The sequence below is a fragment of the Aulostomus chinensis genome, chromosome 18 (assembly GCF_037954235.1).
Source record: "Aulostomus chinensis isolate RoL2024-O1b breed Wild chromosome 18, RoL_Achi_v1.0, whole genome shotgun sequence".
NCBI lineage: Eukaryota > Metazoa > Chordata > Actinopteri > Syngnathiformes > Aulostomidae > Aulostomus > Aulostomus chinensis.
The window spans coordinates 4,289,021-4,304,845 of NC_141337.1; the positions used below are offsets into that span (position 1 = coordinate 4,289,021).

General features: G+C 44.5%; 1 protein-coding gene across 1 annotated transcript in view; it reads right to left on the reverse strand.

The window, feature by feature from the left end:
• The window catches only part of syt3 (synaptotagmin III), a 38,718-nt gene that overhangs the window by 18,398 nt on the left and 4,495 nt on the right, over positions 1-15,825 (reverse strand). The window contains exons 2-6 of the mRNA XM_086184664.1: positions 13,107-13,388; positions 10,799-11,198; positions 3,938-4,333; positions 2,121-2,229; positions 1,480-1,656 (exon numbers count right to left, since the gene is read on the reverse strand). Of these exons, the coding sequence (XP_086040790.1) occupies positions 1,480-1,656; positions 2,121-2,229; positions 3,938-4,333; positions 10,799-10,946 (830 nt within the window). The 5' untranslated portion in view covers positions 10,947-11,198; positions 13,107-13,388. The remainder of the gene's footprint in view (positions 1-1,479; positions 1,657-2,120; positions 2,230-3,937; positions 4,334-10,798; positions 11,199-13,106; positions 13,389-15,825) is intronic.

Here is a 15,825-nt window from a genome sequence, read left to right on the forward strand (position 1 = left end):
TCTCCATATATAATTCATGACTAAAACGGCCTCTCGCTCCCTTTCTTTTCTGACCATCAGCACTTTCACCCATTGTAATATTTCTACATGTCGGGGCGAGCAGAAATGGGGGACTGCCAGGTGAGTGGCAGAAAACGAGCTGAACACACTTCGAACAAACCACCTGACTTAAAGTGCGCAGATGAATTTATATACACTTCCCATCATCCAGTCCTCACAGCAGGGCATCCACCAATTACTTAAACCCACATTCTCCAGCAGAGATTATTCAACAGCGGCTCCTAAAAAGAGCCAAATGAAAGCAGCTCCTCCACACAGTACATAAAAGAGAGGAACGCTGTTTTATCGTTTACACCTAGTGGTGACACCTTTACACCTCGAGGAGGTCGCGATTCCACCAGTGCTTGTTTTTCTGTTAGCAGGATTACAAAAAAAAAAAAACAAAAAAAAAAAACCCACAAACTGTGCGCTTGATTTTCACCAAACCCGGATGAGGAGTGTAATACCGGGCAAAGAAGAATCCATTACATTCTGAGGTAGTTGAGTCATAGCATAACTTTTTTTTTTTTTTTTTTTTTAACACTTTGATGTCCTCCATCTCAAATTCGGTCAGAAGCACCTCAAAGTGATACTGCAGCCAAAAAAGGGTATTTTTCCTTTCAAGTAGTCACAAATATGTGTCTTGATCTCAGTTTTGCTCTTGTTAGATCGGCTTCAAGCTAAAAAAGAATCGAGGCTAGCACTTTCTGGATTCCAGGGATTCAGAGAGAAAAAAAACAAGAACTCAAAACACCTCATTTAAAGGCAAACTACAGTTTTTTTGGGGTGAAGTATCGCTTTAAGAGCTCGGTGATGGGTGAGTGTGAAGACTGTGGTTCTCATTAATTGGCATTAAAAGTGGATTTTGACATTGTGGTGCCTGGGCTCCACACGGTCAGATCTTTACCAAACGCCCCACACATATACTGAAGAAAAAACACAAGCCGCATTTAAGTGGCAGTGCTACCTAGCGGCTACAGGAAGTAAACCTGATGGAACAAACATTTGACCGACACTAAAACGACGCTGTGTGGTCTTCACGTGGCGTACAGCAACAGAACATGCAACAAGTGTTTATGTGATGTTTGCATCAGCCATTTAAAAAAATACAGATATGATCAGGTTTCACCTCCGCCACCTCACTCACTCACACACACTGAACAACACACACACGCACACACACACGCGCACACACACGCACACACACACACACAGTTTGAACAGTGACGTAGGGGACCTGCTCATTGCAGCTTTAATGAGGGCCCAAGCGTGAAAGTAATTATTTTTCTATTTCATTTGCACTATTCTGCGTAAAGCAGTGAGTGTGCAGTTTCCCAGTGACACAGATGTGCTCACTCGATTGAACTTAACATCCTAAAGTATTTTTGACATTTTACGTAAGAGAGACGGTGACGGATGAAATCGGACTTCCTGTCTTACTTGAAGGCGTAGCGCAGGAGGAAGCTGATCTTGCCACATGTGTCGCCCTGCTTGCCTTCACCCTGGTCGCCTTTGGGTCTGTAGAGCTCTGGTTTGATCTGCCCGATGCTGGTCACCTGCTCTTTTTCCTCGCCATGGAAATCAGGACTGGAGAGCTGGTGAGTCATGGGCTTGGGCCTGAACAGACACAAAGGAGCTCAGGGGGTGAATAAGAATTCTAGTGAACACACAGTAACACACACATATATACAGGCAAGAGAGAAAAATATTGATGCTCAGTGTGATTCAGCGGCCTAATTAGAGATGCATTTGCAGGTAAACCATCAGAAGTGAGCATAGAAATAGTAAAATTGACTATTTTGGTATTTAGGGAATTATTATTTATAGCTACACTTTGCAGAAATCAACTAATATGTGCCCTGGTTTAAAAAAAAAAGCTGTTTTCATGATTAAACCTCATTTAAAGCTGATATTAAATTAGACATTTGCATCCTCAAAAGCAAAAACGATTAAAGCAGCATTGCTCTTCATTGTAAGTCCGCTGTGTTTCTGTTGATTTCCCTTTCATGATCACGAGTTGAGCAACAAAACACACAATCAGCAGCTACTAGACTTAAATGAAGAATTTAACGGTGACTGACCGTGAGGTGACCTGCTGCTGGGAGTGAGCGTTGGGCAGGTCTTTATGGGGATGGGCTCCACCCTCAGAATTGGGAACATCTGGAGATGTTTGGCTCAGCTTCAGAGTTCCTAAAAGAGTGTGTGTGTGGGGGGGGGGGGGGGGGTGGACGAAACAGATCTTTATGACTCTCATGTCTCTTTTGTTAATGCTGTTCTGGCTTCAGTCGTTACAGTGGCTGAGAGCAACGTTTTCGGGAGTCGGCGTCATTGATTGCATCGATCGTATCGCATTGATTTAACAGGCAGTGATTTAACATCGGGGAGGAGGGACGAAATGAGCAGACATATTTACAATAGCCGAGCATGAGCCAGCATACAGCAGAGAGATGTGAGAGTGGGTACATCCAGCTTCGGCGAAGGTAGCCAGCAAACATTTGACTGTGAGTGATGATAAACAACCTGCCAGTGTGCACACAGCACTAAAGTCACCCGTGGCTGTTTCCTGACTCATTAAAAGGCCCTAAAACAGCTTCTACACATGATTTTATGACATTATTTCGCCTGATATTTAACTGCCTGCACATCCCAACTGAAGTAGTTTGACATGACAAAGCTATGGAAGCCAACTTGGCAGCTCTGACAGGCTTCTGGTTTCATGCGAGACATTTACTGTTTATTTCGGTCTCGCTGTTCTCATCAACCTCATTTTCATTAGGCAACTGTTTGAACAAATGAGCTCTAAAAAATTGTAGAAAGCTGCTAAGCTACATATCTTTTCTCAGCAGCTTGCACGGACCGAAATAGGGCTGAAGAAAACAGAATATTTCATTTCTATTTCTCAGGTGAGCGGCGTTATTACTCCTGAGGGAGGATTGTTGTCTACCATGTTGGCCGTAACAACCTTATAAGGGGATTAAATGTTTGTCTGTGTGCGTTTGTGTGTTTAGCCAAAATTGGTGAATGCAGCATATTAATTCTTTAAAGAAAGTGGAGCTCTTATTTGTTGTTATTAAAATTTCATCTCATGGTGTTCTTGTTTCGAAATTAGCTACTCTGTAACCAAGAATCTGTAGAGACACTGGACTTGTACAATGAAAGTAATATTCCCCAAATATAATATTACCAGAATAAAACCCACTTATAGAAACAATAACAGCAGGTTTTCATCACGCTTGTGCAGCTCAGATGTATCTTTTTTACCTTGTATAGCACTAAATTCCATAGTCAGGGAGATTATTCAAATGAAACATCACCGGCTGAGGCACTGAATTATTCTTGTATAGGGTTGCAGTGGTAGGGAACCTTCTACAAATGTTCAAAGGGGAATTTAAATCTTTTATTTTGGCAACAGAGTTCAAAAATTTAATATGGGCATTAATGGGAATTTTTGGGAATTAACAAGAATATATAGGATTTAATGGGTATATATGGGAATTTGTGGCAATTAACAGGAATAAACTGGACGTATGGGGGTAAGTTGCACTTTTCAACCCTGCACTGGGCATTTGTCCATCACATGCGCAAATAATTAGCATCTTGCACATTATAGCAGAGCTTTTGAGGCCATATTACCACATTGGACCCCAAGGACTAAAAGCTTTGTCTGAGCTAATTACATTTATGAAGCTAACTGGCAAATACTAAATCTTTATATAGTTTCTGATCGATTTCCTATGTTAGGATTTGTGTTTGATGTAGCACGCTTGAATTATGATTCCTGTTACTTTTCATATACTTCTGTTAATTCCCATGTTAAGTTTCCCATTTGGAATATTCCTGGAATTTTGCAAAACGTCTCTCGAAGTGTCCAACATCCGTGAGATCAAACTGAACTCACCAGCATTGTTGGGGTAAGAGTCCATGTCCAGGTAGGAGTGCTCCTGGGTCTCATGTGGCCCCCCAATCACGCCACCGACCTCCCCCCTCTCCAGCCCCACCAGGTCAGAGAAATGGGGGTGATGCTGGCCCGGCTGGCCGAGGGTGGGGTAGAGCGAGGATGAGGAGTGGCCCTCCTTCCTCTGTAACAGTGGGGGTAAGAATGAGGAGCCCCCGGCGCCTCCGAGGCTTCCCACACCAGCGCTTCCTGGCAGCAACCCTGATGTCAGGCTCAAGCCTCCGCCCTCCTTGTCCCGCCATGGCAGCCAGCAGAGCTTCCAGGAGACGAAGAGGGAGACCGAGAGGAGGACGATGCCGCAGAATGTCACGATGACTGACAGCAGACTGACAGAGATCTCTACCAAGTAGGAACAAAGAGGAGAGGAAGAGCAGAGGATTTAGCAAACAGAAGCCATCAAGACATCTCCACAGGAGGATGCACCTTTTCTCATTTTAAAGCGGTTTAAAGAACATGTTTTGAGACGAGTAACACCTTCACACATTTTTGGATGCCCTCAGACTGACCTGATAGGACGCAAACGCTAGCAGCACTCAACAAACCATATTTATACTGAGTTCTCTAGTCTACCTGAAGAACACTGCTGGTCTAAGCTTGCTATTGGGGGACGTCTTCAGTTAGCATTCGCCGCCTTTTCTGCTTTTCCCAATTCTTAAGCCCCCCCCCCCCCCCCCCCCCCACCATGTGCAACAGCAGCAAGCTCAAAGCTAGCAAGCTAGTAGCAACCGACACTATGAAAACAGATGATGAGGCAGGGCTGTTGGGCTCTGTCAGCGTAACAAGTTTCCAAAGTAGACCATGGTTTACCCCCAACATTATTTTGCGAGGGCACCGTCCTGGGTTTTGCACCGCCCACAACCATTATGGTAGTATTACAAGCATACACACAAGCCTGAGCTGATTCTTCTTCTGTCGCAGAATCATGCAGGGTGATGCTAAAAGTGCTCCGCCAGACGTTTCTTCTGTCTCTGGAGGAAATGTCTGATTACACCACGATAAGTGTCAGATGCCCTCTAGTGGTTGGAGTAAATATGACAGATGACAGTGTCAGGGTGCAAAGGTCAACAAAGCACATTGGAACAGAAACGATTTCAGCTCTGATTTTTGCACTCGCTCCAGATCAGATCTGCCTCAAATATTGGCAATCATGTGCAGTACGAACTGTAGAAGGCTCGCCGACCTCCTAAATATCACTCAGCAACGAGCGTCAGAGAGCCAATGAGGGAGCAAGACATGGTGGGAGGGGCAACTAGAGCATCTGTTGTTTCTTTGTGTTCTTTTGCGTTGCACTGGAAGACACCGGCTGTAAAATGTGGTCCAACATCCTAATCCATGCTCTCTTCTTTTTTGGTGGCTCGCTGCAAATCAGCACAAAAGCAACTTGGATCGCTGGTTTCTGTGGGACATCTATTTTTAGAACAAAAGATCCTGTCTCACGCATGGTTTCACGTCATCTCCAGTATCACTCCTCGGGTGTGTTTTTGTGACAAAACATCACTTTGAGACCGGAGAGACTCATCTGGGACTCCTCCTGCTGCATGATCTCATAATGTATGACCCTCTGTCGCCACTCAGTCTGTAAACCGCAGTGACTTGACGATTCCCAGCTGAGGAGAGCAAGTTGTGAGTGTGAATGAGACCTTGAACTCAGCATTTACGCAGCACAAAATGCAAATTCGCCCAACAGGCTTACGTGCGAGAAAACAACCGACTGTACATGATGGTTTGGGTTAGAATCTCCATCCAGTGGCATCACCAGCATCAGCGCAGTATTTACAATGACACATCACGGGGCAGAAGAGGAAACCCACTGTGGGCGTAAATTATGAAACATCCTCTGAAAATCACATCACACATTCTAAGCTTAAAATGGGGGCAAACGTTAGCTTACTGGATATTCTTAGGGGAAGAAAAGAGGCGAGAGGGAGGGATGGAGGGAAGGCAAACAATTAAACGGAAAAAAAAACACCCACAGTGATCTCTCCATGCAATGTCATCACGCATTTCCTCTCGGTTATAAACCTTTTAATCTGTGACGGCTCAAGGATTGCATATAGGGAGCTGGCAGGGGGTGGCTGTAATGGGTGAGGATTTGGTTGATGGGGAGGGTGGAGTACAATTTATCTGACTGGAAACTGCAGGGTGAATAGAGAAGTGCCGTTTCAAACTGGTTGACGGTTCCGGCAAGAGTTAATCTGAGAATCTCTCCAGGAGTCCTGAGCTTGTGCTCAGAAGAGCATGTCAGAGCTTGTGACATTCATGATGAATTCATAAATTAGTTAAGACCCTATTAAAATACCATGCATATTTATATATAAATAGACTAAATATACAATGAATATTTATAATTATTCCGAACCATTTGAAGTCTTTCTATTAATAGCCTATTTTGGTCTTATGGCTGTCTTACAAAAGGACCAATCAGTGAAACCCTTTACATAAAAATTCATACTCTATAAGTAGTCTAAGGAGACTTGATATGATATAGAAGGTAGACTTCAGTTCATGGAGAGCACAAATCCACCTTCCTCGCCATTGAAAGTGCCGTCCAGGCCAGAAGGTCACCGGTGCCATTGCCCCCCCCCCCCCCCCCCCCTCGCAGTGAATATCCATGTATACACAGGTTTTTTTAAACCCAGGTAAATCCACTAAAGCCGACTGATTAAAGCCCTTGTCATATGTGAGTCTGAGATCCGAGGAGCTGGAAGCAGGCAGAAAATTATTATGTTCACACGATTTTTGTCTCTTCATCAATGCCGATCAGAGCCAGATGAATATCGCCGTCTCCTGCATGGATATTTTACCCGGCGGTGAATACTGCAAAAGCAGCAGCCAGATGTTAGCGGTTGTTAGCGGCTTTGTTTGGCCAGAGGGAGATGGGTTCAATCCTGTCTTATCCAGGAGAAAAATGTCTCCCAGCTTTTTATACAGACCCACAAAAAAGGCCTGAACCAATTCTGCTAATAAATTCAGAGTGGCTTCATGGGCATGACAAAGATATAAAGAATGTTAAATCACACAAAAGGGGATTTGATTTTATCTGTAACAGGGTGAAATCGAGACAACAGCAGCCAATCCTCCAGCCTTCGGGTACATCATCTTCTGGAATTTGGTTTGCCACTTGTCGCCACCTGTTTTTCCCTCGCTCTCTCTCTCTCTCTCTCTCTCTCCTTCTCTATATCCTCTGTATAATCCCCTCAACCACGACTCATTCGCTGCTGTTACTCCTTCTCCCATGCTGCCTGCCTCGGCGTGATTTGACTTTATTCCTCTCCTCAACAGCAGCCTCTTTGTTCGTCACCCCTACCTTCTCTCCTTGCTTCTCCCTGCCTGTCTTGCCTCTCCTTCTCTCGCGGTGGTGAATTATTCATCAGTCTGTGTATGTCATTAATCAGCACTTGTTCAAAAGATATGATTGGGGGGCCTTGGAGGTGGGGGGATGGGCGAGGCGACATCGATCTGACGCGGCGGTGAACAAATCAGAGCAAGGGATGGAAAGAGAGGGGGGATTCACATAAAGTGGCAAGTATGACGATGGAGATCAGCCAATAAATGAGGGCAAGGGAAGGTAGGATGAGGTGGAGAACATCAGGAAAAAGAGGGACAATGCTGATAGGAGGGTGGAGAGGGAGGAACAGAAGAAAGTGTTGAAAACAGATTGGCTCACACGATGAAACAGACATATACGCTGACTACGTCTATTCCTCCTTTTCATTTCCAGGAGGAAGAGGAGAGCAGGGGGGGAGGTTGATAAAGTCGATGCCACTACCACGCCATGTGTGAAAGAGTGGAAACCAAAGAGGCAATGATAGAGAGAGAAAGAGCGACGGAAAGAGAAAGATGGAAGAACACAAGGTGACAATGATTTAGAGCAATACCTAAAGAGAGGAGGGGTTTTAAGGATGAGAAAGGTTAATGTATTGATCTGGAGGGGGAAAAAACAAAGCCAGGCGGCGGAGGAGTAGGTTGTGTGCGGTTGGCAGATCAGGGCGCGCTGATAACGCTGTGATCAAATGTGCGCGGCGACTGTCGGGGGCCAAACCGCTCGCCTCCATTTGTGTCTCTTTAGGGTAGTCGCTGTACCTTCCTGATCCTGCCAAAGATCCAACGCTAATCCACAAAGCAAAAACAGCAAGTCAGTGGGTGGGTAGGTGGGTGGGTAAGAGGCATCTGAAGTGCACCACGAAGAGGGACCAAGACTCTCTGTCAATCAGCGACTGATGCAAACCCACTGGGAGTCGTACATTGCTCCACATCAAACACATCTCTGCTGCTTACACAAGCCATTCGCTGACAGCTTTCGGCGGTTGTGGTCCTAAGAGGACTCTGAGACTTCCGTCAGCGAACACCAAAAAATCACAGCTGGTAAGCGAAAGGAAGGGGGGGGGGGGCGGGGGGCTATGCCTAAAACCATGGTGTGACATTTCTTCACAGAGCCGTCCAAATCTCCCAAGGCAACACGCAGCCAATCCAGGCTAATCTACACTGAGCCACAGATATCCATGCTAATCTGCATAACAGCACATTGCACTTGCAAATGTTTCAATGGGAGCCCACATACAATACACTGCACACAATACTCGCTGCAGCACGATGCACCTACTCAGTTTGGTAACAAAATGAATATCTTTGAATCCGGCGCTGTGATAACAATCACAGAATTCCTGCGAGACTCTTTTGGGGCTCGTAAAAGAAATGGGATGGACTTGTAGCGTAGCCGTTTCAATCTAGCAGATGAATATTTCATGGTTTGTTGTTCTGAGTGTACACTACCTTTGCCCGTCTTCTTTAAACATGAGCACTCTTTTTAACATTTTCCTTCTCGTATCTTAAAGTCCAACATCTGTCACGTTGCTGTTCAGGTCTCCGTCAGGAGCCAGCGCCGGACTGAAGAGTCTACATTTACATACCGACCACTCTGAGAGCTCTACAAAGCGTTCACCCATTCACACACGGTTGGCAGCGGCTGCCGTGAAAGGTGCCAACTTGCTATAACATCCTCTCAAATTCATGCACTGATGGTGAAGGCATCAGGAGTGGTCGGGGGTTTGCTGTCTTTCTCAAGGATACTTCAACACAACCAGCACATGGTTTATGTCACAGAACCATCCAAGAAGAAACGATTTGGAAAAGGGTCAACGCTTTAAAAAACACTTGTCAGGGAATACAGCAGCATCTACGCCAACATCTTGAGAAGAAGCCTCCGTGCAAACAGTCCTGCTGTTGTCAAACCTCTTCCACGCTGACAGGAGTTCCACCCGAGAGCGCTGACTGGCCGTACAAGCACAAAACCTAAAGCTTGTCGAGATGGATTCTCATGATCTCGCAAATCCAGCTGACCGGTAAACTTCTGAAGATCGAAGGACGGCTGACTAGACAACCCAAACGCATCCCCAGGATCAAAGTCTGCCCAGTTTTTTATTTGCCACCGCGAAAAGCCTTATTTTGACCATGATGAAATGATAAAGACCTTAAATTATAGCCATATTAACCCAATTATTTTTGAGAGGTTGATACATTATTCAAACAAGCCAAATCCTCTTCAGTAAGACCTTCCTCTGCAGGCTTGAGAGTTTCCTCCTACACAGGGAGCAGCAGCTGTTTTCATGACACTGAGCATTTATCGTGCAGGAGATTCTTCCTCTAGAAAGCTCATCGGAGAACGTTTACAGGAGAACTTATTACAGCCGTCCACGTTTTCTACTCTGTGTGAAGGAGATAACAAGCCAACTTTCAAGCCATGGGGGGGGGGCTTTTTGATGTTACAAGGGTGCATTTGGGGGAGGTACCCACATGGGAGGAGACTTTCTAGGGACCTTGCATAATAGTCTCCAAGGGTGAAAAATGTTTCAAGCCCTTCACGGAACATTGGTCACACTCCGGAAACAACTTCTTCTAGGGTAGAACGTGCTGCACTTCAAAAGTTCTTAATATATAATCAGAACATTTGCAATGTCCCCTGTGAGACTTTAGTGGATCGTTCCATTTTGGTAATTTAAGTGTCACATTGCAACATTAAGGATATAAAAAAGCTATCATATTGGTGTCATATGAGAACGTTTGCTGTAAAAGAACTCCGTATTGTGACCATTTGGGAACATTCTGTCAAGGTACAATTTCTGGATCGGGTTTGCTTTAAAGTGATACTTCTCACAAAAAATATAATTTGCCCTTTAATAACACACACTTAGGTGTGTTGAACTCAGGTGGATATTATTTTCCCCTCACATTACTTCTTGGTGACTTAAGAAATTCAGAAAACCTCAGCTGCATGAAGCAAACGGAAACCGACAAATAAAACTGCGCAAACACGTATTGATTTGAGCAAAGTCACACTAAAAAGGAAGTGTTCCAGTTTCATTTGTCTCAAGCTAAAGCGCCTGTGGATTATTCATCAAACATCTGGTTTTACAAGAATTTTTAAGGAGAGTCCAGAGGGGTGACAATGAGGTCGTGCGTCTGCGGTGTTGTTTGTTCGTAGCCTCACGTTAGCCTAATGTTAGCTTTTTGGTGTTGTGAGGGTTACCTCCCTGAACACGATGTGTCAGTCTCATCGAATAATTTTCTGCAATCATTTAAAATCCAAAGAAAAATCCTTTTGTCTTTTGTTCAAGGGGACCCACGGTGATGCTAACTCAGCCTGCAAAAATGTCTCATCCCTGCAGCCCACTTTTAGGTAAAGCGTCAATCTGAGACTTCTTGACAGAGAAGAGAAGTGTTGTTTCTCCTCTCACGTGAGGGTAAAGTCAATGTTGGCATATGAATAGAAGCTGATTATTAGCAAGCTCCGGGTCAGCGGGTTACCTGTCTCCAGCGACCTGTTGCCTCTCAGCAGGTAGCTGAACTCCTGGCAGCGTTCACTCTGGCTGTAACCTCTCGGTGATTTGAAGCACAGCTCCTCCACCAACACCAGCGCCTTTTTACACAGGTCTTCATCCCAGTCCCCCGACATCCTCCAATCTGCATCGCACTCTCACCAGCAGTCAGCCAATGACAGCGCTGCCCTCGCCGCCCTCAACTGTCGGACGGCGCACGGGTGAGTAGAATTTTAGCCCGGCCACCTTTTAAAAGATGTGGACTGAGAGAGGAGGCAGAGGAAGCTGAGGGGCGAGGGGTACAAGGGGCTCTGCTGGGTGTCCTGGGCTGGATGACCAGGCAGACGTGCCCGTGTTTGAGTGAGCGACACCCACCCCTCTCAATTTCCCTGAAAGAAAGAAACTGTAAAAGGTAAGTACAAGGACATAAAAGTGTACAAATCAACTTCTTGGCAGATTGGTCACCTTACCCATTAAGTACAAGCACTGATGCCAAAACCATCAGTGTGTCCTTGATAGATCATTGGCTTCAGTGATACAAGATATTTCTTTAGTATACATTATGAAGAGTTACACTTTGCCAGCAGCATCATAAAAAAAGTCAGGACGTCTGATCATGTTGCAGCCAAATGCAAAGATTCCCGGTGTGCAAGTTATGAAAAATATAGATTTTCCTTCTTATCTAGCCGCTAGCCACACACACACTTCTACCGCAAACCACAGACCACACTGTTGTTAATGTTTACATTTTGGTTAGGTAGAAAATACCTCCAGATAAACAGCTCTTATCAGCAGGGTCTGTGGATGAGGCTGATTTAACTCCTCGGTGGGCACAGTGGCTTACCAGAGCCAGGGGTTGATTCTCAGCGAGTTTGTCACCACCAGTGACTTTTTCAGATTTCACTCCATGTTATTCGAGTTAACATAGCCTGGGCTGTAAAATAAATACTTCTAAAAATAGAGTGGCGTAGGAATGAGTCCCGATACCTGGATGTAGATTAGCATTTTTCCTTGATCTGGAGATCAGTGGGATTATTTAATGGGTTCTCTGTTAAATGGCCAAAATACTGGGACGTTCCAACAAGCCCCAGATATTTGAATGTTTTTTGGTTTTTTTTTTTTGTCTACGGTGAAAAAGAAATCAATACAGTACAGCACTCGATTGTGTGCCCTAAAAATGGTGGCAAAAAAAGGAGCTAAACAAGAAGACGAGAAGAACTTATCTTCTGCAATAATTCAAAACCCAGTTTAAACAAAAAAAATCCATTGGCATTTGGTCGAGGTAACCATAGCGACCATAAAGTCTGGGTTGGCCTACAAGTTGTGTCACCTATCTGTCGCTCTATGATGCAGAATAACGAGGGAAACAGGGACACAAAAACAAACTGTTCATTACACAACCACATTATTTTATTTTTGGTTCCATAAGGAAACAGATGTCGTAGATGCTGAGTGAATCACCCTCACTGTGATTGGGTAGAAAAGACTACAAGCGCTAGCCGGCACAGATGACAACAAAACGCATCTGCGTCTGTGTTTATTAATGTTATTTATTCATATCAGGTCGGTGCGTATCTGCATTTTGGTGTCATTTACTGGGGATGTGTTGTTTTTTTTCCTTTTCTCCTTAATGCACACAACAAAACCGAAAAGCATCATCAAAAATCCCAACTGCTGGGGCGCTGACCTGCTGCGGCTCTCGCGGGAAATGTGCTTTTAGTGTTTCAAGGCCACACTGAAAATATTGAGATAATATGCGTTTGTAAAATTAATAGAGACAGTGCGCCTTCATTTTTTCCTTCCTTTTTTGTTACTTAAATGCCAATGTTATTACAATCAAAATGTCAATGTTCATTCAACAAATGTCAGACCTAATTGCATGGAAGCGTATGTTCAATTATCTCAGTGTCTAAAACTGACCGACGCGTCAATCATCTTGAAACTGTTTTAAAGCAAAACACTCTTCTCTGCAATTTCGGAGTAATTTAGATAATTAGGAGCTCTTTTGTGCTGAGTCCCCTGAACACAGATGTACTGAAGGACCCATAAACACTTGGAGAGATAAGGCTCCCCTACTTGTTTGTGAAGCTGAATTTTTAAAAACATGCAACAAAATTCACTCGTGCGAAAAGTAAATATCCTGCCAAGATCAGATGACCAAAAAAAAAAAAAAAAAGTCTCTTGGCTGGAGGAAACAGCAGCCATAACTACTTTAACTTCATATTTTTATACCATACTCAATGCAGATTAAAGCATTTCATAGGCTTTAATAATGTAATAAAGTTGTGGTGTTTTACCTTTAGTGGACTTGATTTTCCAGGTTCTGGGCCATGTTGAATTTGACGAGCCAGAGTGAACATGTAGAACAGTCTTTGTGAGCACAGTTGGCTGAGGAAAGCAGAGTTTTGCCTTAAGTGCATGTGTAACATTTAGTTTTTCCTAGTTTTCCTAAAGGGAACCTGCAGACAAGCGGCTGAAGCACTTAGTCCTCTATCTCCGGCAGGAATCTGAGGCGGGCATCGGTGTCTGTGGTCTCTCCAACACATCAGCACTGAGTTGAGTGACTCCCAAACATCAACCTGGAACAAAAAAAACAAAAACCAAAAAAAAAGCATAAAAAGTCAATCAATAAGTTGCATGAAGACAAATGCAAGAACAAGGACACACAAGTATGCAGGACTTCAAAGTCTTGTAAAACAATGTCAGGGTATTTTTAGATGTATTAAGTCTGGCTTCCTTTTGTGTGTGAGCTCCTTGTCCTTTCAACCAAAAGTAGCTCCTTTATTTTTGAGCTCATTCTGTCTAAATAAAAGCAGGTTGATGCCCAAACTCCAGTTTCTCACAATCTCAAGAGACTCTAACTGGGGAGAATTTATGCAAAGATGTATCTATTAATACGCAGCTGTTGCAAAACGCTACCGAGCATGTCCTGCCAAAAAAATACTGTTCTGCCTGTGTGGCTGGACAATAAGTCACTGGCAAAACAATGCTCATGGCAAGAGGTCAGGCCAGCTGTCCTTGTGAAACACGGGACCTATTTTACTCGCAAGGTGACTTGTCAGAGAGAAAGGACTATTGATCATTTGATGTATGTTCTTCTGTGAGATGTCAGCGTCAGTCTTTGTGCACTGAGTAGCAAAAACCCTGGCAGAAGTCTCCTTGTGTGTCCATCTGTCTCACAGCCATCAATCAGTCACTGCATTAGGCAAAGACATACCTCACTTCAAACAAGATCCCAAACAAGGAAATGCCTCCTTAGAGGTTTGACTGTCTCATCTTGAAGACACTTTTGCCCACTCTCATTCGACCTTTGTCTCTTTTGAAAAAGCTGATTGCCACATTAGGACAGTCCGTCCCCCTCGTAGAACCTCAGATAGTGCCCAGTCTATTTATCTGTTCATCTCAGTGCAGACGAAAGCAGAAATGAATCCAAAATTAGCAAATCAAAAAGGCATCCAGACCCAACATCTCCCCCCAGCCACTCCTCTGACCCCCCCCCCCATCCCTCTCCTCCATGCTCCCCCATTAAGATAGTAAATCTGTCTGAGTGACTTTAAAACCCAGGATATCTCAATCTGAGGAATGGCTGTCTGGCACGAAACTGGCCGCTGCAAATGCCAGCGAGAGCATCAGGAGTGAGGGAGAGGCGAAGAAGAAATGGAGGAGACAGACGGACAGAGAGAGAGAAAGAGCGATTGTGTAGCGAGACACAGAGGAGGAAGGAGAGGGAGGGATAAGAGAGATGCTGACATTGACTTGGACCCAAGACAGCTAAAGAGGAAAAGAAAGGGGGGAAAAAAATGCAGAGAAAACACAGGGAGCTGTCGGCGAGGGTGACACAGCAACAACGGTAATGAAAGGTTGGTGAATGCAATTTACAACGAGCAAAATATTTACAGACACTGGTAATTCACAGCTGAACATGCCTTCAGAAACATGTCGACGAGTCATTCGGAGAACGCCATGCCCAGAAATGCACATTCCTAGTGTACAGAGCAACAGTAAACCTCCCACAGACACTCCATTGACTGCTTTGCTGCCTGGGATCAATACGCTCAGGGAACCAATACGCCACAACACAGACCAGTCGAGCAGTAAGGTCACTGTCCGGCTGGACAGAGGAAGCAGGACGGCATGCAAGGTCACAGTCTAATCACACAACAGAGGAAGGACAATCAGAGTACGTCGCTCCTGTCCAATCACATGACAGCGACTACTCACATGCGCTCACATATCTCCGTCGAGATCCGTGAAATATTTCCAGAGATACCAACGACGGCGTCCAAAATTCCATACGTTGGGGCAAACAGAGCTAAGGCGAGGATGTTGTACGGTCGCATTCATGCTCATTACTCAAAGTACACAATGACGCAATGTTTTTTCCACAGGAACATAAATTCAGATATACATAAGATTGACAAAAATATCAGTCAATACAACTAAGAGCTGGGGGGGGGGGGGGGTTCAACTGCGGTTAAAGGCTGTATGCTGATGCTAACTGCTGAGAAGCCCCTTTGAAAACCTGGCTTCGGGGCTGTGTCCATCAAAGCAACTTAAAAAAATCAACAACCTTTTTTTTTGGTTGCGGACAGTAGAAAAATATTCAGATTCAGGTTAAACACGCTGCTTGTACCTGTTACTTTATACTTAGTCTGGTCCTTTCAAAGTTCCCCTCACTATGTAACGCAGCAAACATATGCTAAGCTATCCAGCTCTAGCAGCCTACACGATGAAAATGTATTGATAAAGATGTGGATCATAGAAAAAGCCAGCTCTGCTTGGTTCTTCTTTGTGAATAACTGCAAGGCTGTACAGCAAATATGCATATATACCAGATAAAAGTGACGTTATTGTGCAAGGGAACCACTGCTCAATCTTGGGTTCAACGATAATGACGACTGTTCTACAGAAACACAAATGAGTCGGACTGCTTTTTCCACTTTTGCAGAATAATGGACTGAGCGAGACAGTGACGTTAGCACACTTCTGTTTAGGCGGTTTAGCTTCCAGAATCTG